A 26254-nucleotide genomic window follows, 5' to 3' on the forward strand; every position below is an offset into this window, starting at 1 on the left:
TCCCCTTTAATGCCAAGTGTGTTTGTGGACATGTTGCATGTGTCGAGCTTCATTGGAAAGTAATAATAAAGATGCAGTGCTCTTGGACTTATCCTGAGTCCAAAGCTTAGCATGGAGTGTCCTACTCATTGTGGCTCCCAGCTCCCTGTGTGCATTTTGCCCAGCAGCTCTTCTGAGGGTGAGGGGGCTGTTATGAAGGTCTCTCCTGAGCCATGAGGGTTGCAGGTCAACAGACTGTTCCCAGTTTGTGGGTTTTGCTTCTCTTAACAGTAGATGTTGGCAGTTCCCAAACAAGTGGCTGCAATAGCGGTTTCTGACTGGGCAGGAGTGGGAAGTTGCTGGGTAGGCAAAGGCTTGTGGGTGGGTAGGTAGGTTTAAAGGCACAGAAGAGTTTCAGGGTTTTGGTGATGTATAGCTAAGCTATGTGATCATGTCTAAAGATAATGAACCCAAAACAAGCAGTGGGAGTTAGTGTTGAGACTTGGGTTACTAAAATTTGGCACCTGAACCTGCATAGTACCGAGTTGTGTAATTTTTTCCATGGAAGTTTAGCTCCTGATGTTGCTCTACTTAAAATAAGCAAAAATGTGGAAATCCCAGGATGAATATGGGACACAGTTCCACCTGAGTAAGAGCAGAGTCCTAAGGTGTTAAAAATTAAGTATTTTCTGAAATGCCTCCTATTTTTCACTTGTAGCTGAATGCAAGTCATTGGCTCCTTACACATCATAATCCAAGCTTGCTGTGGGAGAATTAATGGACTTTTAGGGAAAGATGTCCCTAACTGTGACAGGGAATGTTGAGCTAGGTGGTCTTTAAAGGTCCCTTCCAACATAAACCAGTTTATGACTGTGAACACTGCATCTATTGGGACTCAGGAAACTCCCAAAAATCCAGTTAACACTAACCAGGAAAAAAATACTAAAACCCAGGAGGTAACTACTGCTGATTTTGTTGCAAGTTGTATTGAAGTAGCAGTGTCCATGGTCCAAGCACAGCTTCTGCAAAACTGCAGTGCACACTGCAGGGCCCCTCTGCATTGCTGCTGTAGCTCCCATGTGGACAGCAGTGGGAGGCACAGCCCGGGGTGGCCTCTGCAGCCGTGTCCATCCTGTCAGGGATGAGGGCAGGAAGCCTCTGCCACAATCATGTCTCTGTGCTCTTCACACAAAGACGTGGCTTTGGTAGCAGATGACTTGTCTAACTTGCCACTGCTTGTTAACCCATCTCAGGATCATTGCTACATTGATTTGTACATTGACCTTAGAGCTGCTTTTATTGCGGACATGTCCTTGGAAAGACAGAAATCAGTTTTTCGTTTCTACTTAATTTCTTTTAATGAAGCCACCAAGCTGTCTCCTTACCTATACAGGGCATGGCATGTGTTGAGGGAAGAACATTTACCCCAGTGCCTTTTGTAGGGAAGATGTTCAAAACTGACCCACAAGATCCATAGGAGATTTTTTTGTTTGTTTTTCAGGAAACTGTCCTTAAGAGACTACTGTCTTTGAAAGACTACAAATACTGCTGCCATATTGGCACACAGAAGGCCAAGTTCAATGATGTTTACTTTAAACCATCAGAAAGGATGCAGAGCAGTGGATGAAGTGGATAGTAAAGGAGTGGGTGCCTCATAGTTCCTACCTCTGCCAATGCAACAGAATTGCCTCAGGGCCAGTTAGGGGTAATTACACATCAGCCTTTGTCTTTCAGGCACCAGGTGGTATCATGAGAGCTGCTGTTAGGAGCAAAAAGTCCCAAGTTGGAAACATGTTGTAGAAAATAGACTTAAAGAAGAATTGGACATTGCTCTTTCCTCCTAATGAACAGGAAGAAGTTTCATGTGACGTTATACATTTTTGTGTAAAGTAGTAACTGAGTTTTACAGGGCAAGCAGTGCTCCACACCTGTGGAGCAGTGTTACTCATGCAGCTGTCTCGGGAACAGCGGGTGTGGATGTGTGTGCACTCGGGGTGATCCATCACCAGCCCGTGCTCAGTCTTGAGTATTCAAGAATGAACTTGTTGGGGAAAATGTCTGCTGGAAGCTTTTTATTTTGCAAGAGAAGAACCACTGAACGAGTCACATCTTTTATTTCTGTAAACATGTCCATAAATAATTTTTCAACAAAAAATAAATGGATACAGTTTTATCTGAGGGAAAGACTTGTACAGCATATTAGGCTAAAAATCCCCAAACAAGCTTCTTGCAAGTTGGCTGAAATTGTGTATTATCTCTGGAAGTTGGATATGTTTGAGGCGGGTCTTAAAGTGATCTGGAGGAATGAAAATGGAGCAAATGTCTCTTCATCCTAGCTATGGGCCTAGATTCTGTGGCTCTGTACAAATGGAATCTTGCTTATGTGAATGTGAGGTGTGTTTCACTCCTATGAGAAGAGAATGTTATGAAACCATGTGTATATCTGAAAATATACACAGAAATTCTGAAGGTCACATTTTTGCATAAACAAATAGGCTCGTGTCTCTCTGAAGATGAAAGGGAGCTGGAAATGTGACCAAAACAATGTCCTGTCGGCGCTCTCTTCAGAAGATCTAGGTTCAGTGATAAACACGCTGCCAGGATTGAGCTGTGCTCATCTTACCAGTAAGCAGCTAGAATTATGATGAAATTACAGTAATTTCTTCAAAATAAAGACAAGTTGGTACTTGAAGCAATAGTGAAATTGTAGGAAGAGTGGCTCATGAGGATTGGGGGGAGGTGACATCATGTGAATGTTGTCATGGGATTTGAATTATTTAAACTGCATTACTGCACGTGCCAAAGTGCTGCAGCCCTTAACAAAAGCTTCACTCTGCTTTTGTCATGATTGTCCAGTGACTACAGCATTTTCCTTTTCCAGTATGTTTTTCCCTTTCCAATGTGTTTTTCCCTTTCCTGAGTGGAGAGGTGTAGTGTATAAATAATGCTCTTGCCCTCCCTGGGAGTTTGCACCCATGCAAATAAAACTAGATCTGCTGCCTGTGCTAAGCAGGAGGCCAAGTTCTGGGTAACTTGCTTAGAGGAGGAGCAGCAGGCACATAGTCCCTGCAGCTTGCAATATTTTCCACTGTACACATGAAAATGGTATGGAGCTCTGAGGACTCAAAATTAATTTCCTTAGAGGTGAGGAAATCACTGTTCCTGCCTGCAGAATGAAGTATTTCATATGCTGCATCGTGGGTTAGAGGTAGTACGTGTGGTAAGCAGGAAGTTATTGCTCCACTTTGAGATGATGATTTATGACTTCTTTGAAAAGAAAATTGGTTATTTTTAAGGCCACGTCTTTTTGACCAGCCAAGCAAAAGCTTGGAGGAAGCTAATACAGGGCTGGCAATGTACAAACACATTAATACTGCATCATTTATTTGGAATAAAGCCTAAGAAGCTTTTTGTGTTCCCTACTTCCTAGAGTTCAGGAGTGTTGAAGAGCCACCACCTTCAGCAAAACTGTCTTGTGAGGCTGGGTGTTTTGGTAATCATGAGCAGGATGCTTCTCAGTTGTTTTGCCGCTGAGATTAGTGATAACAGACTGTTGTGTTTGTTTTTTGAAGAGTAAAAATACAATTTTGACTAAAGCAGTATGAATAATTAGTCCCATGCTTGAAAACATCCACTTTTTTTGAAATGACATTTCTGAAAGTAATTCAGAAGAGATGAGTAGCCCTCCAGGTTGCCAAGTTGGAGCATTTTTCTGAGAGGAGGTCTGGGCTGAAGAAGCAATCATTCATTCTTGGGTTTGTGTCACATTCATATCAGCTGAAATCAAGCACATGCTCTTTCTTACTAAGGAGGCTTTCCTGAATCCTCTCTGTTCTACACTAATCAGCCAAAAGTGGTTCTCTTTGCAAAATTCCATGCTTCAGCATTTGTGGAAAAATTGTTTTTTCAATAGTGTTTAGTTAATTTTATTTTACCTAAAAGTTATTAAAAAATCCCCAAAAACCAAGACAAAACCCACCATCCAAACAGAACAAATTCGTTCTTTTTTTTTTTTTTTTTTTTTTTTTTTTATTTTTTTTTTTTTATTGACAGCACAGTAAAATGAGGAGTGGCTTTATTATTAGCACGAGAAGTAGTAAAAGTTACTGGCTGGGTATAGGCAGAGGAAGGCATTTATATTTGTTTTACACTTGCATTCTTTTGTTCCGTAAAAATCTGATTATGAGCATGTACAATTAAATATGTTTTAATAGCACTGTGTAAAGCAGTCATGGAAAATTCCCAGTTTGAGCTTCTGCAGGCCTGCTATGAAGCCCATTTGCTTTGCATTTTGTTTAGGTTATTACTTCTGCTTTTAGGGCTTTGGGTTGTTTTGTTTTTTAATTTGAGAATAAGCACCTCTCTGGGCAGGGAAGAATCAGTAATACTGGATTTCGAGTGCTGCACTTGCTTTTTAATTTAGGCACACCGATGATTTGACTTGAAATTATTGTGCACTCAGCTTCTTTATAGATAATTTAAAGTATCATCCTTGTGATGGAAAGCTTGCAAGGCCCTCCCAGGTCTCACAGACTGGGTAACTGTACCATGCTGTAGGAAGCAGATGTTTATGGAATTGTCTGGGCTGACGTTTACAGAGTAGATGGTTGATTTAATTCAAAAGTTTACAGAGGAGTTGGTTGATGTATTTCATTGCAAAGTAAAATGAATTTCCATGTAAACATTCATGCTGCTGAGTAGACTCACTTTCAGACGTAACTGAATAGAAAAGTCATGGTTTCCTGGGCTTTAGGGTCAATGAGGGTTGCTTGTCAGAACCTGCTGTCCAGTGTGTTGACTCATAGCTTCCACCATACCTTTTGGGTGGCAGGGTGAGGGAGTAACCTGGGAGATGCAGAGCAGGGATGTGTAAATCTACTGGAGCAGCTACCTTGTAGGAGAAAATTACGTTTTTGTCAGACTTAAAGTTGGTCTATGACCTGCGTGTGTTGTCTGTCTGTTGCCTGATAGCAGTATCTCTCTACAAATACCTGTAAGGAGATGGCAGCTGGGTGGGGTTGGTCTCTTCTCACAAGCAAAAAATGATAGGACGAGAGGAAACAGCTTGCAGTTGTACCAGAGAAGTTCTAGATTGGATATGAGCAAAAATATTTTCACCAAGAGTGTTGTCAAGCTTTGGATCAGGATGCCAAGGGAGGTGATGGAATCACCATACCTGGAGTATTTAGAGTATGTGTAGACATGACACTTACGGATGTGCTTGAGTGATCAATGATCTTAGATGTCTTTCTCAACCTAAATGATTCTGTGATTTTATGGTAGTCTATGGGTAGTCTGAAGTATTGGATGATGTGTACTGAAATATGACTACTTCTTGAACACAAGATGTGTAGGGTGGAGAGAGGAGCTTGCTCTTGGCTATGGTCTTGCTAGCTCTTGCCAGCAACTCGATCCCCCTGCCTGTTGGTACATGCTGACCTCACCACAAAGATACTTCTGCTTCATATGCAAGTAATGTGTCACACCCCCTACATCTCTGCTGTCATTTCATTACTTTCACCATCCTAAACGTCTGCTGAATTTCAGGTTTGGATATCATAGAGTCATAGAATTGTCTAGGTTGTAATGAAACTTAAAAACCATTTAGTTCCAACCCCCCTCTGCATGTGCCCTCCCCTTCCCTGGGCAGAGACAGCTTCCACTAGACCAGGTTGCTGTAAGTCCAGTCCAGGCTGTACTTTGAACGCTTCCAGGCAGGGGGTATCCACAGGTTTTCTGGGCAACCTCACAGTAAAGAGTTTCTTCCTTATATTTGATATAAACATAACCTCTCCCAGTTTAAAGCTGTTCCTCCTCATGCTTACACTATATGCTCTTTCAAAAAGTCTTTCTCCAGCTTGTAGGCCCACTTTAGGTACTGGAAGACCATAAACAGGTTTCCCTGGAGGCTTGTCTTCTCCAGCCTAAACAACCCCAACTCTCTGTGTCTGTAGGAGAGTTGCTCCTCGTGGCCTTTGTCTCATATATCTCTGTCTCAAAGCAGCTCTGTTCTTGCCAGTCCTTCCTCTGGTCTCACATCAGTTTTTCTAATATGGGAAAGCACAGCTTTCTACAGCTGGCACTTGCAGGTTCTTCCAGGCTGGGGGAAACGTGACTGTCAGTCACAGCTGGTGGGTGTTTGTGTGAAGGAAACAGGATCTCCTTCCTGGTCGAGTTTGGCATCTCGGCCCAAGTAGGTCACATCAGTTAGTAAAGAGTGTGATCTTATTTCAGACCTGACCCTGGAGAAGAAATGGGGGGAAAAAATTCTGCCTGTCTGCTGCAGCAATGCTTCACTGCTCGCTTGAGCTAATCCCTTTGACTAATGGGAAGGGCTTAGGTGCAAGGAGCTCCCACCTTGATATATGAATAGTGCATCTCTGGGAGATTACAGTGCATAGTCAAAATCATTTGATTTTGAAGAGGGGATCCTTTGCCTGCTGACAGGCATGTAACTGTTCAACCCTAGTTTAATAATGCTTTTGCACACTGGACGTAGTAAACTAGAAGAGAATCTGAACCCAGATGTATTTCTTTTCTCCTGGTTATCTCTGAGATAAATGCCTATTTTGTCAGGGGGTAAGGCTTTAAATCACTTTGCTTTGGTTAAGCTCTTCTAATTGCTTTGTGGTTTAGTTTTGGATTAAATCTTCAACAACCTGCTGTACAGTAAAACACACGTGTGTGCAAAAAAAAATAAATTACAGAAGCAACTTCTCTGTGTTTCTGCTGCTTCTGCTCCTGCCATAATTACCACTGCTGAGGCAGTAATTTTTCCTTTTGACAATTATGAGCTCTTGTAAACATGCACTGAAGAAATAAGAAAAATGAATACTAGAGTCATACGGTAGATGTCTGTCCTTGTCATGGAAACGAGAATGGAGAATGGGAATGCGTCAAGTCTCTTAGGTGTGCCTGAAAATGAGGAAACGTGACGCACCTTTCTGTTGAAAGGTGGAGTGCAGATTTGAAGCTTCTTTGGAAAGGTGCTGCAAGCCATGAGGAAAAGCGTGTCACTGCACATCCAAGGAACCTGTGAGCTGCTTTGTGTGACTGCCTTGGGGGTTTGTCTATAGAAGTGAGATGGAACAATATGCAATTACAGGGTTTGTCCAGCATATGATGTGCAAGTGTCTATGACAGGAGGAGAGAGGGTTTGCTCATATAAAATACATGCACTGCTTCTGTGTTTCCTACTAGAGGTGTTCCCTTCTGACAGTTCAGTAGTGAACGAACTTCAAAGGAGTAAATTTTTTTAATGTAATATGTAGGAAAAATGCCAATAAAAGCAATAATGACGTGTCATAATGACTCCCCTGCCTTACCCTGTAGATGTTTCATTTTATAGTTGCACAAGTGCATAGGAATTTAAACAGATACCCTAATAAGGGTAGCATTACTGCAAGGAAATGTATCTGGAAAGGGAGAAGTAGAGTAAGCAAAAAAGCAGGAGATTGCTTTTCAGAGGGTTGTGACCTTGGGAGGCTGAATATAATGAATGCAGTGTTTCAGGCTGCCTTTTTACCTTGCAACTGTGGCATACCATTGGTATTCATCAGCAGTGACCAGGCTCTGCAGTGGGGAGCATTGCAAAGCATCCATCACCTTATTTCCAGGAAAGCAAAAAAGTTCAAAGTGCATGCAGGAAACGCTGCCTTTTATCTGAACTTCATAGATTTCTAACTTTACCCACTATATAAACTTTATTGCTAACTCTTCCTTCAATATGGGTCCCAAACTCTCTTTTATCCTAAGTTGCACCTTCTGCCTGCATTACAGTGGTGTGAAATGCCACCTGTGCAGCCTGCTTTGGCGTCACATTGCCTCTGGGAAAGCACAGATTAGCCCTGATTGACAGTCTTCTGCTTTACTGTGCAACAGCTGAGAAGGAGACCAGGCTGAGATTTAATTTCTCTTCCACTACTGCCACCTAATTTTCCTTGTCCTTTGTGTTGGCAAAGTGAATTAGATGTTTTCAACTGCCTGTTGCAATTTATTTTTTTTTCAAAAACATGATCACAGGTTTGAGAAGTAACTCATAATCAGCTATTTCATATTTACTGACACTTTTGTGTTTGTTTTATGGTTGGTAAGTTACATCCTGTTTATAAGCTATTTACAAACAATGTGTTTTGAATTGAATAACAAGTTACTTAGGTTATAGGCTTCTATCCTTTGCAGGTGGACATTCTCTTCATATTTCAAGAGAAATGGAAAAACATTGAAAGACAACAATGATCAAATATTATGTGTTTTGCATCTTTGTTCATGGCTGAATTCTAAAATTTGTTGGGAGTCTTTTCTGAGTTCCTGACCTGGGAAGGAGGAGAAGCAGATAATCATTGGAGAAAGAGGGAATGGGAAGAGCTAGCAGTTCTGTTTGCTCCAGGCCCAAGAGAAGTGTCTACCAAAGTCTCAGGGAGTGTTTCCTCCCAGGCATCCCAATATATTGATCAGGGTACATAGGACCAAAAAAAAAGATGATATAGAAAAGTGGAAGAAAGGACACTCTTCAGTATTATAGACAGGTGCAATAATTTCAGAGAGTCCTCTTAGTATCCTTTTTTCAGGTGCTGGGAATGTGAATTAATTCTTAAATAAATGGAAAGTGGAATAAACCTTTTTTTTTTTTTTTTCCTCTGTGTGTAGACTTGTGGGTCTCTTCACAGGTGTGCTGGGGATTCTAACTGAGGGTCACCCCTCAACTCTTTTCCCGTCACTCCCTCTCTTGTAAAAATAGAGAAAATCTATTTAAACAGTGTTAGCCAGATTACTCTTTTACTTAGGTACTTAGTTCTGTTGACTAAAGCTCCAATAACTCTCCACAAAGAGTCTTTTCCTTTTCTGTGTATAAGTACAATACCCATTAAAGTGTTACAAATGCTTTCATACACTATTGGGATTTAATTAAAGCACTGCTGCCTGCCTGCTTTTGTTTTTTAAGATGTGCATTTCATTGCTGCATGCAAGGCAGTGAGCTTCAGAAAGTCAGAGGGCAAAAGGCATCAGATGCACCAAAAGAAGTCCACATGCCCTCCTGAGTTACAAAACCTTTCCCACGGTGAGGCTGGTCCCCCGTGTTCTGTGTGAGGAGCCAGGCTGAGCTCAGGCAGTGCTCAGCAAACACAGCAATGTACCTCTGCATCCCCCAGGCTCCCCATAAGCATCCCTTGTGCTTGCCAGCCTTTCTGCCTCGGGTGCATGGGAATAAGCCAGTGCTCTGCCCTCTAATGATAAAGTGTGCCATTACGTTTTGCTTAATTGGTTGTGTTTTCATCAGGTGATCTCCAGACAGGCAGTTTGGAGTTGCTCAGTGATTATTGTGGTTTGCAGTGTACAAATTAGTGTGGGAAGTTGCGAACATTAGCCTTCCAACTTAGGACTTTAGTGGCAGTGTTGGCTCCTTCAGCGTTTATCTAAATTGCAAAAGGCAAGGAGGGAGAGCATGGGAGGACACTGTGTTGCCTGCCATTTGCTGGGACATCCATGCTCTGGCAAAGGTGTCATCCCATTTCCCAAACCTGCTTCTAGAAGCCAGACAGCACAGGTGGGCTTCAGACACAGAGGAGAAGGATTCTACTCCTCCTTACCACCTGTATTTTTAGTATTTTTATTTATTTAATTTTAAAGGATGATTAGGTCCTGGGAATATAGTACTGGTTCCCCACCATCTCAAGTTGTTTCATAACCCATGTTGGACCTATTCTGCCCAAGCTTCCTAAATGTGCCTCAGTGCTGCAGCTGCCCACTTGCTGCAGGCCAGAAATCCATGATTTTTCTGGCTAGGTGTAGTTATGATGTGTTTAATCTTCAGCAGGCTTCCCTGGGCTCTCCCATTCCTGCCTTTGAGCTGTGGTGGGCTGCCTTGTGCCCACCCTGAGGGACCACACGTGTGTGGGGCAGGCTGCTGGGCTGCCCAAGTGTCTCATGTGTTGGAGCTGGTGTTGTGAAGAGGTGCTTGTCCCAAATCCAGGATATTGCCCCTGAGTTTTAACAGAGCATATAACCAGGATGGAACAGGGGCTGGTGGTGGAAGCTGCAGGTGAGTCACTGTAGCTCGTGGGAATGGAGGACCTGAGTTCCAACTGCTGAGCTCTGAGCAGCCCAGACCTCTCAACTGCTTGTGGTCAAGGTATAGCTGGGATTTGTTCCTCAGCAAGGGGTCAGGCCAGTCAGATGGGCTTCAGAACAGCAAGTCTGAAATGCTTGTTGAAAAGGCAACTGTACAGGTGCAACAGCACATCCTAATTTACCAACTGTTCTTCATCTGTTTCTCCTTATTCTACAGACATTTACCTTTATGCAGGGTCCTATGGACATCTGAAGAACATCATAGATGGGCAAAGAGGCAAAGAGTTCTGGTGTTTCTAGGGCAAAGCTCATAAAGCTTGTCAAAATTTGATTTAAAAAAAAAGAAAAGGAAAACAAAACAAGCAAACAAAAAACACACTGCCCAAAAAAAAAAACCCAAAAAAACACCCCAACTGAAGCATGAATTAGCCAAGTAAAGAAATAATTCTGTGTAAAATACATACTTCTAATACTTGTGTCCCTGTGGCAAGAGAGATATGAGGCAATCATATTGTGAAAGCAATGCTGCCAAGTGAAATGAAGCATACTGAATCATCAATTGTAAATTCAATATGAGGGGATCAATACAACTTAGCAAAACAACTTATTGTTAACCTGACATTTAAAATTCTCCCATTTTCAATAATCAGTGTTTCTGTTAAAAAAAGAATGAAGGACCTGTGATCTGTTATTCTGTTTTCTCACTCCTTTTCACACTTACTTTCTTAGCCTTGGAATCAAATCTTGCTAAGTCTTATGGCACCAAAGTGTGCCCTATGTCTCTACAAAATCCTGAGTTTTAATGTCAAGCAAGTTTGGAGCTTGGAGGAAGAGAGAGGGGGAAAATACCCCAAACTACTTACAAAGAATGTGGGCTGGGTGGGTCAGGGGTTTTTTTTGTCTTATGGCTCTGGTCTTATAGCTGTTTTTTGCAACAATTGAGTCTAGCAATACTTTCGTTACTTGCCCATCCCTTCTTCAACTCATGAAAATTGTTCATGTGTAAACTGATACTTTTGAGTTACAGGGAGACATAAACAAAATACAAAAAAATATCTCTAATGTTTTCAGACCTGTAAAAGGATCATGAAAAGTGACAATATGGAACATAAAATTAAAGTGGAACCTTTTGTGCTTCAATGGCAATAAATTGAAGTGAAAGCTGTAGTATTATTCTTGGGAATAATTTCAAGTATGCTTGTTACCTTTCACAGTCTGCTGTTTAATGTGGATTTTTTTTTTCACACCAGAATCCCACCTGAGTGAAGGTATGCTTTCCTGGAATTGCCTGCTTCTTTGGCATGAGAAGGGAAAAAGAGAAAAAGAAAAAGGCAATGCTGAGCTTCCCAGAAGACAGGAATAGTCCTTACCTTGCTAAATGTAATTCCTTGTGATTGCCTTTCGGTGCAACACTGGCATTGAAGGCTTTGACTAATACTACCAGAATAAAATCAGGTAATTGACAAAGACTTTTCAGAGGCAAAAAATGCATATTGATCAGAAATTTCATCTGTTTTGCATATTCAAATCAGGCTGAATCATTATAATGCCCCTCTAGACAAGGCATACCCATGCTTGTGTAGCACAACTAGCATCTGTAGAAAAACTATTACTACTATATAGTTGTTTTGTACTGGATTGTCTTCAAAAATTTCCATATCCAGGTACATAGAGAACAATGTTAAGAACTGAACAGTGCGTGACTAATGAACCTAATGAAAAGTCTAATGTCTTATGAAAGTAAATGGTAAATGCTTCTCTTCAGAACAAATGTGCCAAAACAAATATATTTTCTTTTTCCACTTTATCAACTTTGAAGTATTCATTTAAGAAGTTTGTCCTCAACAAAATGTTTTGAAATGAGACTGAACTTGTACATTTGCAAGCAGAAGTTTGCATTTTGGAAACAAGGCTCTCCCTGGGCTTTACAGACAGTCAATGAGAAACATCTCTCAAGTTGGGTCTCAAACTAAACCTTGATTCAGAATGGTTGGTCTCTCCCATGCCCTGTGGCTGGTGCTTGTGAGTTGGCTTGCCTGGTCTCTGCTTTGTCCAGACAGGAGAGACAAGAGGAAGGTGAAAGAATTGTTTGGGTGTTTTGCAAAACTTGTGAAAAGTGTTTTTGAGACCATTAGCCAGCTGTGGCAGATGACTTTTAAGTTTATAAGAGCAAAGTTTCTGAAGAAGAGGAAAACTGGCTGAGCTCCAACAAAAAGAGTAGTGAAGAAATTTTTACCTTTGCTTTGCCTCATTGGTCTTTGAAACCCCAGTCCCAAGAGGGCAGCTTAAGGAAGGAATGAGAAGGGAGTGCTAGCATGACTTCTCACACATGTGTATTTAAAAATCCTTCTCCCCCTTGATGTGAGTTTATAAGCATGGCATGTAGCATGAGCAAAACATTGCCAAGCTGGCAGCTTTTGGACTGGGGACTGCCAGGCCCAACCAGGCATGGTGGATGAGCTGCAGGCATTTTGGCAGGCTGTTCTCCTTTTCCCTGAGTCACTGGTAGGGCTGCACGCCAGTGCAAGAGCTGACTAGATGATGTGGCAAAGAGTATGTAAGCAGAAGCTAGTGGTGACTGAAATTGTCTTGTCTGGGCAGTCATGCTGGGACTACTACTCCTGCTGGCTGCAGGAGAATGTAGAAGTAGGCTTGGGTGAATGATTCTTAGTGGAGTCTCTCTTCTCTTGCTGCTTTCTTGCCCACTGTCCTTCCTCGGTTCTGCATTCCTTAAATTACCTGTTGGAATTTCTGTGTTTGGCTTTGTTGTTAGGGTTTTTTGTTGCTGTTGTTTTGTTCACGTGTTTTCACATTTCTGGTCATGACTGCAATTAATTAAAAAATGAGTTTCTGAAAAAAAAGTGAGTGCTTGACAATGCCATGCTGTCATCAAAGACAGAGCTGCAACTCCTGTTGAATTCTGTAGGTGCAGCATTGGGGCTTGTTCGATTCTCAGCATAAATTTTAAGGGGGATTTTGAGTGTACTGTATATTCCTCTTCAAGAACTCAAATAAGGGGAGAGAATTACATGCTACTTTTAAGATGACCATGAATACAACAGGGTGTCTGTCATTTGCCTGGCCATTGCTACCCCTGCCCCGATGTAGACCTTGAGGGAAAGATGTGCAGTGGTGCCAAGCTCTTTTGCTGTGTGCTCCCTACATCTCACTGCTATCATTAGTAGCTGTCTTCCTTCTCCTCACCCATGTATTTTCTCTTTGTGGGTTTTAAGAGATTAAAATCCTGCCTCCTCCTTCCAAGCTGAGATAAAGGGGTGAGAGTGGTGAGGCAGTGCCATGAGCCAGGCAAGTCTGTGATACCCTATGCTGAAGATGTAAAGTGGGACTTGAAACTGTAGATCGAGCAGATAGAGAAAAGTTGCTGTATGTGCTTCCCTGCTTAATTTTTGCAGTTCTGTTGTGGTCAGTTTCCAAGTAGTACTTGAAGCAACGATTTTTAATTTCAGAATTCATCAGAAATGCCATTGTCTCGACTGCACAGAAATTGCTGTTTCTTTACCTTACATTTGCAGGCATGAAAACAAGCTGTTGTCTGCCAGTAGCCTGTCTAACTTCCACAATCAATAATGGCAGTAGGCTTTCCAAGCCCCTGCACTGTCATGTTTTTGGAGCCTTGATGCTGGAGTATGGGTTAGGCAGTCTTGAATGTGAAAAAAGTATTTTGCAAAACATGTCAGAACAAGTTTGCTGAATCTCTCATGAAAGTCATAACTAAGACTGCACCAATACCAGTAACTTTTCCAAAAAGACTTGATGGTATCTTCTTACTGGGTTTGCTTTTGAGTGCGTGACAAAGTTTCTGCTTCCTAACCATGTGGAAATCTGTTGTCCTCAAGAGCTGGCAACCACATCTTCAGAAGCTCTAGCAGAGAAATGCAATTGCTTTTTTGACGGAATTGCCTTTTGGCTTTTGACTGAAGTCTGTTGGTGATGAGTGTCTTCACACTTAACAGCAGAAGATGAGGAGGAATATGCTTGTCCATCTGCATAAATGAGAGTATTTTCTGTGTGCTGTTTGTGTTGGGAATAATTGAAAGATAGAAAATTTTGTGCTGTTATTTGTTGGTTTTTTTTTTTTAATTTACATAGAAAATGCCATCTTATATGAAGCAGTGGTCTTATAACAAGTGCTGGTGCCTTCAAAGGACTGAGGAAGGTAGGAGTTTATTCTGGTTCCCTTTCAAGTCAGTAATAATATATGTTTTAATCCAGTTTCTTGTTTTTAAAGCAGTATACCATCACTAGCTCTGTGTTATCTCCAGTTACTGAAACAGGAGGAGATGGAGCCTGTTCAAGGTTAATCAGCAGATGTTGTGCAGACCTCAGGAGCAGGAGAGCTGGTGCTTTGATCTGATGTGGGAGATTGACAGACGACAGAAACATCTCATTTTCAAGGACATTTTGCTCTGCAGGAAACTAACCCCCCTTGAACTGGCCTTATATCCCATGGAAACATCTTCATGGCTTTGTTCTGCTTTAAAACAGGAAAGAGAATAGTATTGTTTAAGAGACAGAACTAAATTTGTTGAGAGGAAGGTGTTAGTATTTTACCCGAGTGTTTTCTGAGGAAATTGTGAATGTTTAGTAAGCGTTTGAAAAGTAATTTTACGGCATTAAGCTCGATTATGTGTATGCCTTGATTTATGTACATAATCAGTTTATGAAATTGAGTTTAAGGAACTGAAATTTAGATTGCATTTTTAAATAAATTTACAAAATTGTGATTTCTCTCACTATGTACAGAGTTCAATTAGTCCTTCTCTGTACCTCTGTCTATGCCATTCCACCCTATCATACTGAATAAACACTGCTGATGCCTGACTGTTGGCAGAGAGCGGTAGCCTGGCTGTCGAGGAATGGAGCCTTTTGGTGGTCCTGTATTGGAGCAATTTCTGGAGTGTTCATTTATTTCCCTTTTGTACCTCACGTGACAGTAGTGACCACAGACCTTTATAGTAGTTCTCACATTCAGCCACCAGGGATGACCAGCTCTTCTGGAGGCCTTTTGCTGATGGAAAGCAGCACCAGGGAAGCCAGGCAGTGCAAAGGAGGGCATCCTGGACCAACATTCTGAATTAAAGAGCAATGTATCAGACAAATGGCCATTACTGCTTGTTTCCCTGGACTTAGATGTGGAAGAACATGTCTGGTTTTCTGCTCAAGAGGCTGAATGGTTCATATAATGTAAAGTCAGTGAGGAATATTCAGCTTACAGTGAACTTTCCACTGAGTAGTCTGGCCAGGCACTTAATATGGTTTTGGGTTCCTAAATTTAACTATTTTCAGTAGCCAAAGCTTACAGGGAAGGATTAGTTTTCAGAACAATAACTGACTATTAATATGAAATTAGCAAAGTTGTGGTCTTTTTCTTGATGACTTCTTTTATTTTGTGGCCCCTCCTTAATCGTTGTCAGTTTGTGACTTAGGAAAGAGAAGGAATGAAGATAAATTTGGTTTTGGTTACCTTTTGTATTAAAAACCTATGTCCCGCTTGACCTAGTTAATAACATCTCTTCCTGTCTCTCAGACTTTGTATTTGGAGCCAAGCTACTGAGATGCATAAACAAAAGGTTTTCTAAATACATACTGACTATTGTTCCTTTCACTTTGCCAAGCCTCAGCAGTGATGTGCTTTCTGAATGCAGATGCAGCATAACCTACATTCATTGCTCTTAATTTAAAGCAGTTTTAACTGTTTTGAATCAACTGCATTGATGTGTGGACTGCATTTCACATTATAAAGTGTGAATGACTAGTGTTTGCACTGAGATGAGAACACAGTCATTATACAGTGTCTGCTTTTTCATATGTAGGCATATATGTGATATATATATATATAAAAATATATATATATATAATGTAATTAATGTGCAGTTATTGTATTCAGCATACAGCATGGATGAATATAAAATCTAAATTGTTAATTAGAGTTTTGCAATGAATACTCCACCATTTTACTTAGTTGAGGTAAAGATCTTCATTAATTTTGTGATTTTCAGCATATGTATCCAACAGAAAGTAAAAAATGAATGGATTTTTGTCATCTCCATGAACAGAATACTGAGGAAGACCAGAAGTAGTGTTTGCATTTTCAGCATCAAAATCTGTGAGGTAGAAGGACTCAGGACTTCTCCAGGTGGTCTTGCAGCTGTGAGATTTGAAAAGCTATTTCCTTTCAGTTTTGCAGTCAGGAGAAATTTATTTGCCATGGAAGTGATGGCATATGGCTGTTCTTCTACAAACACTATTCCAAGTATTTTTACGACTTTACTTCATGGAAATAAAAAACACTGGGCTGTAGTTAGTGCTCCATGGCTTTCTTTGCCCTCTTACACAGAAGGCTGGCTTTTCAGGAAGCTCTGGAGTGGCCCAAGACACCAGGCTTCTGCCTGCGAAAGAGGTTGAGGTCAGTGTAGCCACAATGTGCATTGAGAGGATTCCTTCCTCAGGTGGGTCCAAGTCTTGTCCATAAATTAAAGACTGGTGAAGATTTTGTCACTGGTGCATGGCTAATGCACTGCAGAGGGATGGCAGCTGGATCAGTGTCTGTAGGTTGCATAGTTGTTGAGGTATCTCTTGCCAAGGCCTTTTTGTTTTGTCCCCACCCAGAGGGGAAGGCCCATGGACAGGCAGTCCATTGTAGAGCTACCTGCCAGGGAACATGTTGTATTTGCATTCCAGATGCCTCTGGCTTTGTGAACTGCATTGTTCCAACCTCCTTTGAATAGCAGCTATTGACCCCTAACAATGTACATTTGTTTAAATCAACCCCTTTCCCTGCTTTGGAAAGTTTATTGTAGCACTAGCCCAACCAAGTGAAGGCTTCTGTTAAGGCTCCTCCTTTTCCCCTTCAAAGCCAGAAAAAAAATAGCAGCATTAATTATTTAATTTCAAGATGGAAAACATTCTCCTCCTCCTGAGAGGCTGTTTTGAATGCTGAGGTCTTGGCAAATTTTGTTGCGGCTTAATGTTTACAAGCTTTTCATTGCTCTTGAAAGCATAAACTTCACGTTACTTGAGCTTCTGAGATGCTGGCAAATAGTAAACCAGTGGAATAACAGGGGTTTGGTTGTCCTGAAACACTTGAAGAACTTGACTGCATTTTGACAAATAGGATTTTTTTCTCTTTTTTGTGTGCATTTAAGTGGATTGAGTTCATGTAGAAGGAGATGGTGGAGACTGACCAGAACAGAACTTTAGTGCCCAGCAGCAGGCTGGCAAAAGTATTTCTGGGAGTAGGGGATGTAGGTTGGGACCAAATTCTCTTTGCTGCTCGGGGTGTCAGTAGTACATGTATCTGCCCCTCAAGCCACCAGGTCTCCAGAGCCTGATGCTGACAGTAGCCACCACCATTAAATCCCTTTCCATTTGTGAACGAAAATATGACTGTTTACTGTGGGGGGAAGCTTGGCTCTGCCTTGCTCCTGTGGGATTAGTAGGTCGAGGCAGAAAAGACTAGTGAAATAAAAGAATTTCTGAGAGCTGGACAACCCTGTAGTCCTTTCATTTTATGCCATAATAATCCCACTAATAACAGCAAAATATTCAAACATGGAACAGTCGTTGTTTGATTGAATGGGGTAGTTTAATGAGCTGAGTATTCTTTCTTCTGGTGTCCTGTGTTAAGTCAGGAGTATCTCATCTTGTGAGGTTTCTATAGACATTACTGTTGAACATGTTGGTAAAGTGTTGCCTGCCAGTTGATGGAGGTGATCCTACCCCTCTGCTCAGCCCTGGTGAGCTGTGAGCTGGAATGCTGTGTCCAGTTGTGTGCTCCCCAGTGCAGGAGAGACATGGATATACTGGATATGCTCTGCCTCCTAGGACAAGCTGAGAGAGCTAGAATTCTTAAGCCTGGATAAGGCTCAGGGAGAATCTCACCAATGTGTGTAAATACCTGGAGGGAAGATAAAAGAGAAGGGAGCCAGGCTCTTCTTGGTGATGCTCAGTGACAGGCTCAGAGGCAGTGAGTGCAGGCTGAAACAGGAGGCTCACACTGAACCTCAGGAAACATTTTCTACTGTGGGTGACTTAGTGCTTTCACAGCCAGCTCTATGTGAGCCTGCTTGAGGCCCTGGGCTAGAGGCTCTCCAGAGGGCCCTGTCAATTTCAGCCTTCTGTAGTGCAGGAATGAAGCGAGGTCACTGAGGACCTGCAGGATTCCCAGGCAAAGCTCAGCTCACCTTGCTTTCATTGTATGGCATAGTGCAGCATGGGTGCATCATCACATCATTTCTTGCTGTGCACTCATGCTTATGGGCTTTAGACCCATTCCATAGTGATTTAAGTGGGCTCTGCATCATTCAGCCCCACAGAGGTTGATGGGCAGCTGCAAACCCCAGGTTTTCATTTTCAGGCCACTCTTGGGGACAGTGAGCTGATGGCAACACCTGCATTAATGTGAAAAAACCTTTGTCTCTACATGGTGGTTGTGGTAGATATTCTTTAGTAGCAAATGTGTAGCCTTCAAAGTTGTCATTGCTCGTGTGTCTGTACCTGAGGGACACAGGACATTTCTGTTTGCTGGCTCTGGTGCAGAGGTAGCAGAGGAAGTCCAAGAGCAATGCCCTCACATCAGCCTTTCTTCCTCTGGGAAGTGCAGGGTGAGAGGTACCCTTGGGCCAGTCAGCATGAGGATGTTTGTCGTGTTCAAGAGAATAAAAACAGAGCAGTGTGCTGGCTTTTCTGATAACCAGAGTCTGATGCAGACCCAGGAGAGTGGGTGGAAATGTTCCAGCTGCTGTTACTGGATTTTGAAATTAATGTTCAAGTCCTATCTATTGTTTTTACTACTTCTGGGGAACTGTCTCCCCACTGTTTTCCAGTCCCCTGCTTCCCCCCTGCCCACCTCAGGTACTGGCACTCTCCTTTCCACTTCCATCTGCCCCAACACTGCACTTTTGAGTTGATAAGCCTTGCATTTGAACTGCTTCAGCATTGCTGTATACTTAGAAACCATGTGACTCGAGGTTTTGGAAGTAAAAGGGCAAGTGCTTCACAGGCATTTGTGGCATTGAAAATGGAAAGCAGTTTCTGAAAAGATGCAATGGCAAAAAATAGAGAGGGATGCTCTTGCCTTGTCCTCTGTGTCCAGGTGAGCTCGTTCCATTTAGGGAAACCAAACAGCAAGAGTTTCTAAATTCTCCATGGGTACTATTTTGTCTCAGTGCTGCAATTATCTTATCATAGAAAGAAAAATAACGTCTGTTCAACATTATCTAAAATCACATGTAACTTGTAATGTGGCTGGAAGTTCATGGTAAGCTCATGGGCCACTCACCTTAAATAGGCAACAGAATAAAAACCTGTATTTGTGTTGATTATTTATCAGGACTGCACCCCCTCCACCTAAAAAAGACTTTATGTCTGTTTTCCCTAAACTTTATGATTGTCAGGGTGTATCCCAGCCCTTTCCTACCACTCCTTTACTTTTTCTTTAGGAGGGCATTTGACTGTTATGGTGAAAAAAATCTCTGTCCTCTGAAAAGCACTAAAATACTGTTGCCCTGATGTGAAGCCAGGTGTTTGAAGAGAACAGGAGTATAGTTTGGGTTGGAAATCAGGCCATGGGTCATTGCTGCCCAGTGTTTTCATGCCAGCTACAGTCTTCTCCCTACACAGGAGCAACTTGAGTGGTTATTGCTTATGGGATGGCTTTTGCTGCAGCTTCAGCAAAAGCTGTGGTGCTGTGGTCCTCCTCCCTTGTTCTCAGTGTTAGATATTTCTCTTTTCTTAATGCTGCATCTAGCAGCCAGGTGGTAGATGCAGCATTAAGCTCTACTTGCTTGCTACTAGTTGATTTTATTTTTTTTTTTTAATTCTCTGCACTGTTGTGCAACCAAGAGAGGAGAACTGTATAAAGGGAAGTAGTTTAGAAAAAAGGTGGAAGATGGAAGTGCTGGGAGTGTCTGACTGAATTTGAAAATAAACAGGTAGGGAGCCAGCTGGCTTTAGGGCGTATCTTCTGAACTGTGTGTAAATTCAAACACTGTTTTGTAATTTTACATGTGCTAGCATGAGGCACATGACTCAGAGAATCAGAGGACTGGCTCCAGCTGCTCTTGCCGGTATTTAGGAACTTGTAAAAAAGAAAAAGGCACTTCAGTGTAGTTCTCTTGTGTTTACTGATCAAGGACAAATCAACAAATACTCGCTAAGAGATTATTTTATTTTCTTTCACTTGCTTATTTGAGTTTTGGTTTCTCTTTCTCTCCTATTCCTTGGTAAGTATTGCCAGAGAAAAAATAGTGAGTAGGATTTTTTTTTCAGTTTTTCTGTTATGTCATCTATAACTCCGTTGGTTTTTTTTTATTGCAGGGGTCTCGGGTCTGGCTGCGAGAAAATAATCAGCATTATCCCAGCACTGTTCATTCCTGTGCAGAAGGAGTTATCGTATTCAGGACAGACTATGGTCAGGTATGGATATTGCTCCTCTATGTTTTGTCTTTTTCACAACTCTGTAAAAAATAAGGTTTCACAGAATCACAGAATGGGTCAGGTTGAAGGGACCACATTGGGTCATCTGGTCCAGTCTCCCTACTCAAGCAGGGTACAATCCTAGAGCACATTGCACAAGATCGTCTCCAGATGGTTCCTGAATATCTCCAGTGAGGGAGACTCCACAACCTCTCTGGGCAACCTATTCCAGTACTTGGTCACCCTTAACCTGCAGTAAAGAAGTTTTTACTTGTGTTTAGGTGGAACTTCCTGTGCATCAGTTTCTGCACCTCTTTTCCTTGTTGTCTGGCACCACCAAGCAGAGCCTGGCTCCATCCTCTTGACATTCTCCCTTCAGATATTTATGCAGATTAATGAGGTAATTTCATAGTTGCCTCTTCTTGAGGTTGAATAGGCCCAGCTTCCTCAGCCTTTCTTAAGGCTGAGGATAAGAGAAATTCTCCAGACTCTCTACCAATTTTGTAGCTCTCTGCTGGACCAGGTCCAGCAGCTCCATGAATCTCTTGTGCTGTGGACTCCAGAACTGCACACAATACTCCAGATGTGCCTCACCAGGGCTGAGCAGAGGGGCAGGATCATCTCCCTTGACTTGCTATTCCTATTGTATGCCAGGATACCACTGGCCTTCTTGGCCATAAGGACACACTGTTGGCTCATGGACAGTTTGTTGTCCACCAGGATCCCCAGTCCTTCTGTGCAGGACTCTGCACTTGCAGGGTTTCAGGAGGTTCTTCTCTGCTCAGCTCTCTGAAAGGCTGCTCAACCTGAAGTATCAACATCTCCTCCCAGCTTTGTGTCAGCAGTGAACTTGCTGAGAAGGGACTCTATTCCCTCATCCAAGCCATTGATGAACAAATGAAATAACAGTGGGCCCAGTATAGAACCCTGGGGGACACTATGAGTGATAGACCTCCAACCAGACTGTACCACTGATCCCTCTGGGATCCCTCTGGGATCTTCCACTCAGCCAGTTCCAAATCCATTCTGCTGTCCACTCATCCCACTTAACACTTCTTGAGTTTGCCTGTGAGGATTTAGTGAGAGACAATGTCAAAAGCCTTGCTGATGTCAAATTTAAAAATATCCATTATGCTCTCTTTGTCCATCCAGATAGTTGTTTCAGCACAGAAGGCGATCAATCTGATCAAACATACTTTTTACTTTTAGTGAACCCATGGTGGCTATTCCTGATCACCTTCTTGTCTCCCATGTGGGTCGAGATGGCCTACAGAATGAGTCACTCCATCACCTTTCCATGTATTGATGTGAGGCTACTTGGCTGGTAGTTTCCTGTGTCCTCATTCTTGCTCTTTTTGAAGGCTGAGGTGACATTTGGTTTCTTCCAGCCCTCAGGCACCTCTCCTGATCTCCATGACCTGTCAAAGGTGATTGTGAGTGACCTTGCTGTGGTACTCACCAGCTCTCTTAGCAGTCCATGGGTGCATCCTGTCAGGGCCCATGGACTTGTGGATGTCAAGTTTGTCTAGGTGTTCTCTGACCAAATCCTCCTCAACTAAGGAAAAGTTCTTCCTCTTGACGTTCATTTGCCCTTGTCTCCAGGGTCAGAGATCCCTGAGGGCTGATACTGTCAGTGGAGATTGATACAAAGAAGGCATTCAACAACTCTGGCTTCTCTATGTCCTCTGTTACCAGGGTCCCCCCTCCATTTATTAATGGGCCCACATTATCCTTTGGTTTCTTCTTGTTATTGATGTTTTTGAAGAAGCCCTGTTTATTATCTTTTACATGCTTGGCCATATTTAATTCTAGATGGCCTTGGCCTTTCTAGTCTCATTTCTCCTTATCCTGATCACCTTTCTAAATTTACTCTGAGGGGCCTGACCTTACTGTCATCTCCTGTGAACTTTTTTGCTTATACTTGAGCAATGACAGTTCTTTATTCATTCACACAGGTTTCTGGTGCCCTTGGCCTGACCTGTTTCTCACTGGGTTGCATTGTTCTTGAGCGTGAAGGAACTGAACCTTGATTATTGACTAAGTCCCCTGGACCCCTCTTCCCTACAAGGCCTGCTCCTGTGGAATTCTTCCAAGAATATCCCTAAAGAGGCCAAAGTTAGCTGAAGTCCATGGTCATAATCTTGTTCACTGCCCTACTACCTCTTTGTTCAATACTGAACCCCACAACCTCATGGCTGTTCTAGCCAGGGCTGCACCCAACCTTCCTCTCCAGTAAGGCCTTCCTTGTTGGTTACTGTGAGGTCAAACAGCACACCATTCCTTGTGGGATCCTCCAGTATTTGTGACAGGAAATTGTCATCAGTGCTTTCCAGGAACCTCCTTGGTTGTGCTTTGCTGTGTAGCTTTCCAGCAGATGTCAGGGTAGTTAAAGCCCCTCCCATGTGACTTTGAGGCTGCTGTAATTGCCTGTGGAAGGGCTCACCCACCTCCTCCTCCTGGTCAGGCAGCCTGGAGCAGACACCTACAGAGTGTGCCCTTTTGTCCTGACCCCATAAGCTCCTGACTCGCTCATCTTCCACCCTGAGACGGAGCTCAATACATTCCAAGTGCTGCCTCACAGAGAGGGCAACTGCACCACTGTGCCTGCCTGGTCTGTCTCTCCTAAACAGTGTCTAGCCTCTCATGGCAACATTCCACTCTGGGAGCTTTCCCACCACGTCTCCATAATCACAGTAAGATTGAAGTCTTGCTGACAGAGGTGAGTCACATCTAAGCCAGCGTGCCTGGTGCTGCATAGGCCATTCTCTTGTCAAAACCCCCAGAATTATGGTGGTGACACCAGCTGTGTATTTTCTCTTCATGTGGAGGGCATAGTGGGAAACTAAAGGATTTGTGAATAAAATATTCATTTGGTATGACCTGAATGTGCAACTTAGTTTTAATAGTTCTTTCTGATACCTCTCCAGTCAGTTGCTATGATTGTGTCTGACAAAGCTGAAGTAATGCTGGTGAGTGTGAGAGCCTTGTTCCATATAGGTTGGTGATTATGTAGTTTATTGGAGGAAGGTGACCTCTCCAAGATTATATTCTCTTACAGTAACAGAAAGTTGGGCTGGCACATGGCCAAAAAAATAAAAGCATGTCTTTGAGAGACAGGGAACCCTTGCTATTTTTTCATGCTTTCCTCCAGGCAGGAAAGGAACAAGACAGAATTGCAGAGTGGCTTTTGATGAGCAAGATGTAATGTACTCATGATTAAATTGCTGCTGTGCTGGCACTGTGGGATGAAAATGGTGGAGTGACCACATCAGTGAAGAAGGGAAGAGTTGTGCATGTCATCTGTGTGGACTTCTCTAAGGCCTTTGACACAGAACCTCACAACATCCTTCCCTCTAAATTGGAGAGATATGGATTGGATGGATGAACTCTTTGGTGAATGAGGAACTGGTTGGATGGTTGCATCCAGACAGTGGTGGTCAAGAGCTGAATTGGTGACAATGATGTCCCTTGGGGCTCTGGACTGGGACCAGAACAGATGATGCCTTCATCAGTGGCATTGTCAGTGGGACAGAGCACAGCCTCAGCAGGTTTGCAGGTGACACCAAGCTGAGTGCTGCAGCTGGCAAGCCTGGAGGACGGAATGCCATCCAGAGGGAACTGGACAAGATTTAGAAGTGGCCACATACATATATAGTTCATGATGTTCTATGAGGTCAAGTACAAGGTTCATGCATTTGGATTGGGGCATCCCCTGGTATCCATAAAGAATGATTGAGAACAGCCCTGCCCAGAAGGATTTCGGGGTGCTGGTGGATGAAAAGCTGGACATTAACTGGCAGTGTGTAGATAGCCCAGGAAACCAACTGTATCTTGGGTTGTACCAAAAGCAGCATTGCCAGTAGGTCAGAGGAGGAAATTCTGCCCCTCTACTCCACTCTCATGAAACCTCACCTGGAGTGCTGTATCCAACTCTGGGACCTGAAGGACAGAAAGGTCATCAGCCTGTTGGAACCATGGAGGAAGGCCATGGAAATGATCAAAGGGATGGAATGCTTCTCTTACGAGGTCAGGCTGAGAAACTTGAGGTTGTTCAGCAGGGAGAAGAGAAGGCTCTAGGGAGACCTTATAGCACCTTCCAGTACCAAATGGGGGCCTACAAGAAATCTAGGGACGAACCTTTTTGCAGGCTCTGTTGCAGTAGGACAAGGGGTAGTTGTTTTAAACTAAAAGAGGATAGATTTAGATGAGATTTGGGAAGAAAATCTTTATTTTGAGGGTTGTGGGGCACTGGAACATACTGCCCAGAGAAGTTGTGGATACCTCAAAGTCTTCAAGGTCAGGTTGAATGGGGTTTTCAGCAACTCGGTCTAGTGGAAGATATTCCCCCTTGCAGCAGGGGGGTTTGACTAGATGACCTTTACAGGTCTCTTCCAATCCAGCTATGATTCTATCATTCTATCATTCTTTTCTCTTGCACCATGTTATTGGTGACAGACACACATGGCATGGGGGAAGACATCCACAAAATTAGACTGAGAAGAACTACTACCACTGGGTGCAAAGCCTCCTCTCAGAGGTACAAGAAAGCCAACACACCAGCTGTGTGTGTGTTCTCTGTGGGTTGCATGTTAAACCTTTACAGTTCTCAGATTTGGGACATTGCATATTTTGACTCTTCTTACTGAAATTTGAAGTCCAGTTAAGTGGAAAGGCTGAAACTGTCTTCTCTGACAGCTTTTTCGAGCTAAAATCAGAATGCTCCATCCCATGAAAGCATCACCATTAAATTTGACCTGCAGTGTAGAAAGGCTGCTGTGTGTTGTTACACTAACATCCTTCAGGAAATGACATCTTAAACGTACCTTTAATCTTAAACACAAGCCCTCTCCAGCTCCTAGTACGAGTGACCCACATGCTTACATGGGAGACTACCTGTAATTTTCACAGGATTTTGTAACTGATGTGTAGCCATAAAGACCCTGACTTTGAGAAGTGTTTTGAGCTGCAAAATCCTTATACTTAAGGGAACCACAGATGCCCCTGTAAAAGGGTCAGCTTGCTTTGGTGCCCTAGAAAAGAATGGCAGAGCTAGTGCTGACATCCACCAGCAGGTAAGTTGCTTGTTAAAGGTGTTCCGTGTGTGTGTTGTGTGTGATATTACTGCCTTTCTGTGGTGTCCATAATGTGAGCTGAAACTTCAGGTAGTATGGAAAAAGTCTCAAGTCTTTACTGTGATGTCATCCAGTTGATTACATTTGCTTAGAAAACCTTGGTGTGATAAACATCACTGGGGAAAAAAATTGCCTCCTTTGTTTGGGTGTGCTCGTGTTAAAACCAGGTGGTGCAAAATGGGAAGGACATAGGGGTCAGCTTTCAGACCTGTCATGTGGCATTCCACCTCCTCAGTGGGTCTGACCTGGCAGCTGCACAGCCAAAGACATGGTAGAAATTCACTGCATTTGATAACTTTAATGATTTTCAGGGCTTATGGTTTCTGGAGTGGACTTAGTGTGTAAAAGAATTGTGCCAGCTGACATTGGTCAATTAATATCTTTTCTCCCATTGCTTTTCTTGATGTGCTTTTCAACCATCCTGCCCTTGCTGTTTGGTTACCTGTGGGCTGCAGATGGTTGCAAGCAGGTGAAATGGAACTGAGATAATGCTTGACTGTTACTCCTGACTGTTTGGCAATCTCTGCAATGCTCAATATCACTTTGAAGAACCAAAAAGGGGAAGCGAAGAGTGAAGTTGCAGAAATATGGGGTGATGATGCTTTTTGAAGCATGGCTGGTGTACAGATTCCCAC

General features: G+C 42.7%; 1 protein-coding gene across 1 annotated transcript in view; it reads left to right on the forward strand.

Moving 5' to 3' along the window:
• Window positions 1-26254, forward strand: part of MYO10 (myosin X) — a 163271-nt gene that overhangs the window by 14163 nt on the left and 122854 nt on the right. Inside the window, 1 exon segment of the mRNA XM_083866016.1 lies at window positions 20389-20487. Coding sequence (XP_083722142.1) covers window positions 20389-20487 — 99 coding nt within the window.

Source organism: Zosterops lateralis (assembly GCF_965231275.1).
Source record: "Zosterops lateralis genome assembly, chromosome: 1".
Taxonomy (NCBI): Eukaryota; Metazoa; Chordata; class Aves; order Passeriformes; family Zosteropidae; genus Zosterops; species Zosterops lateralis.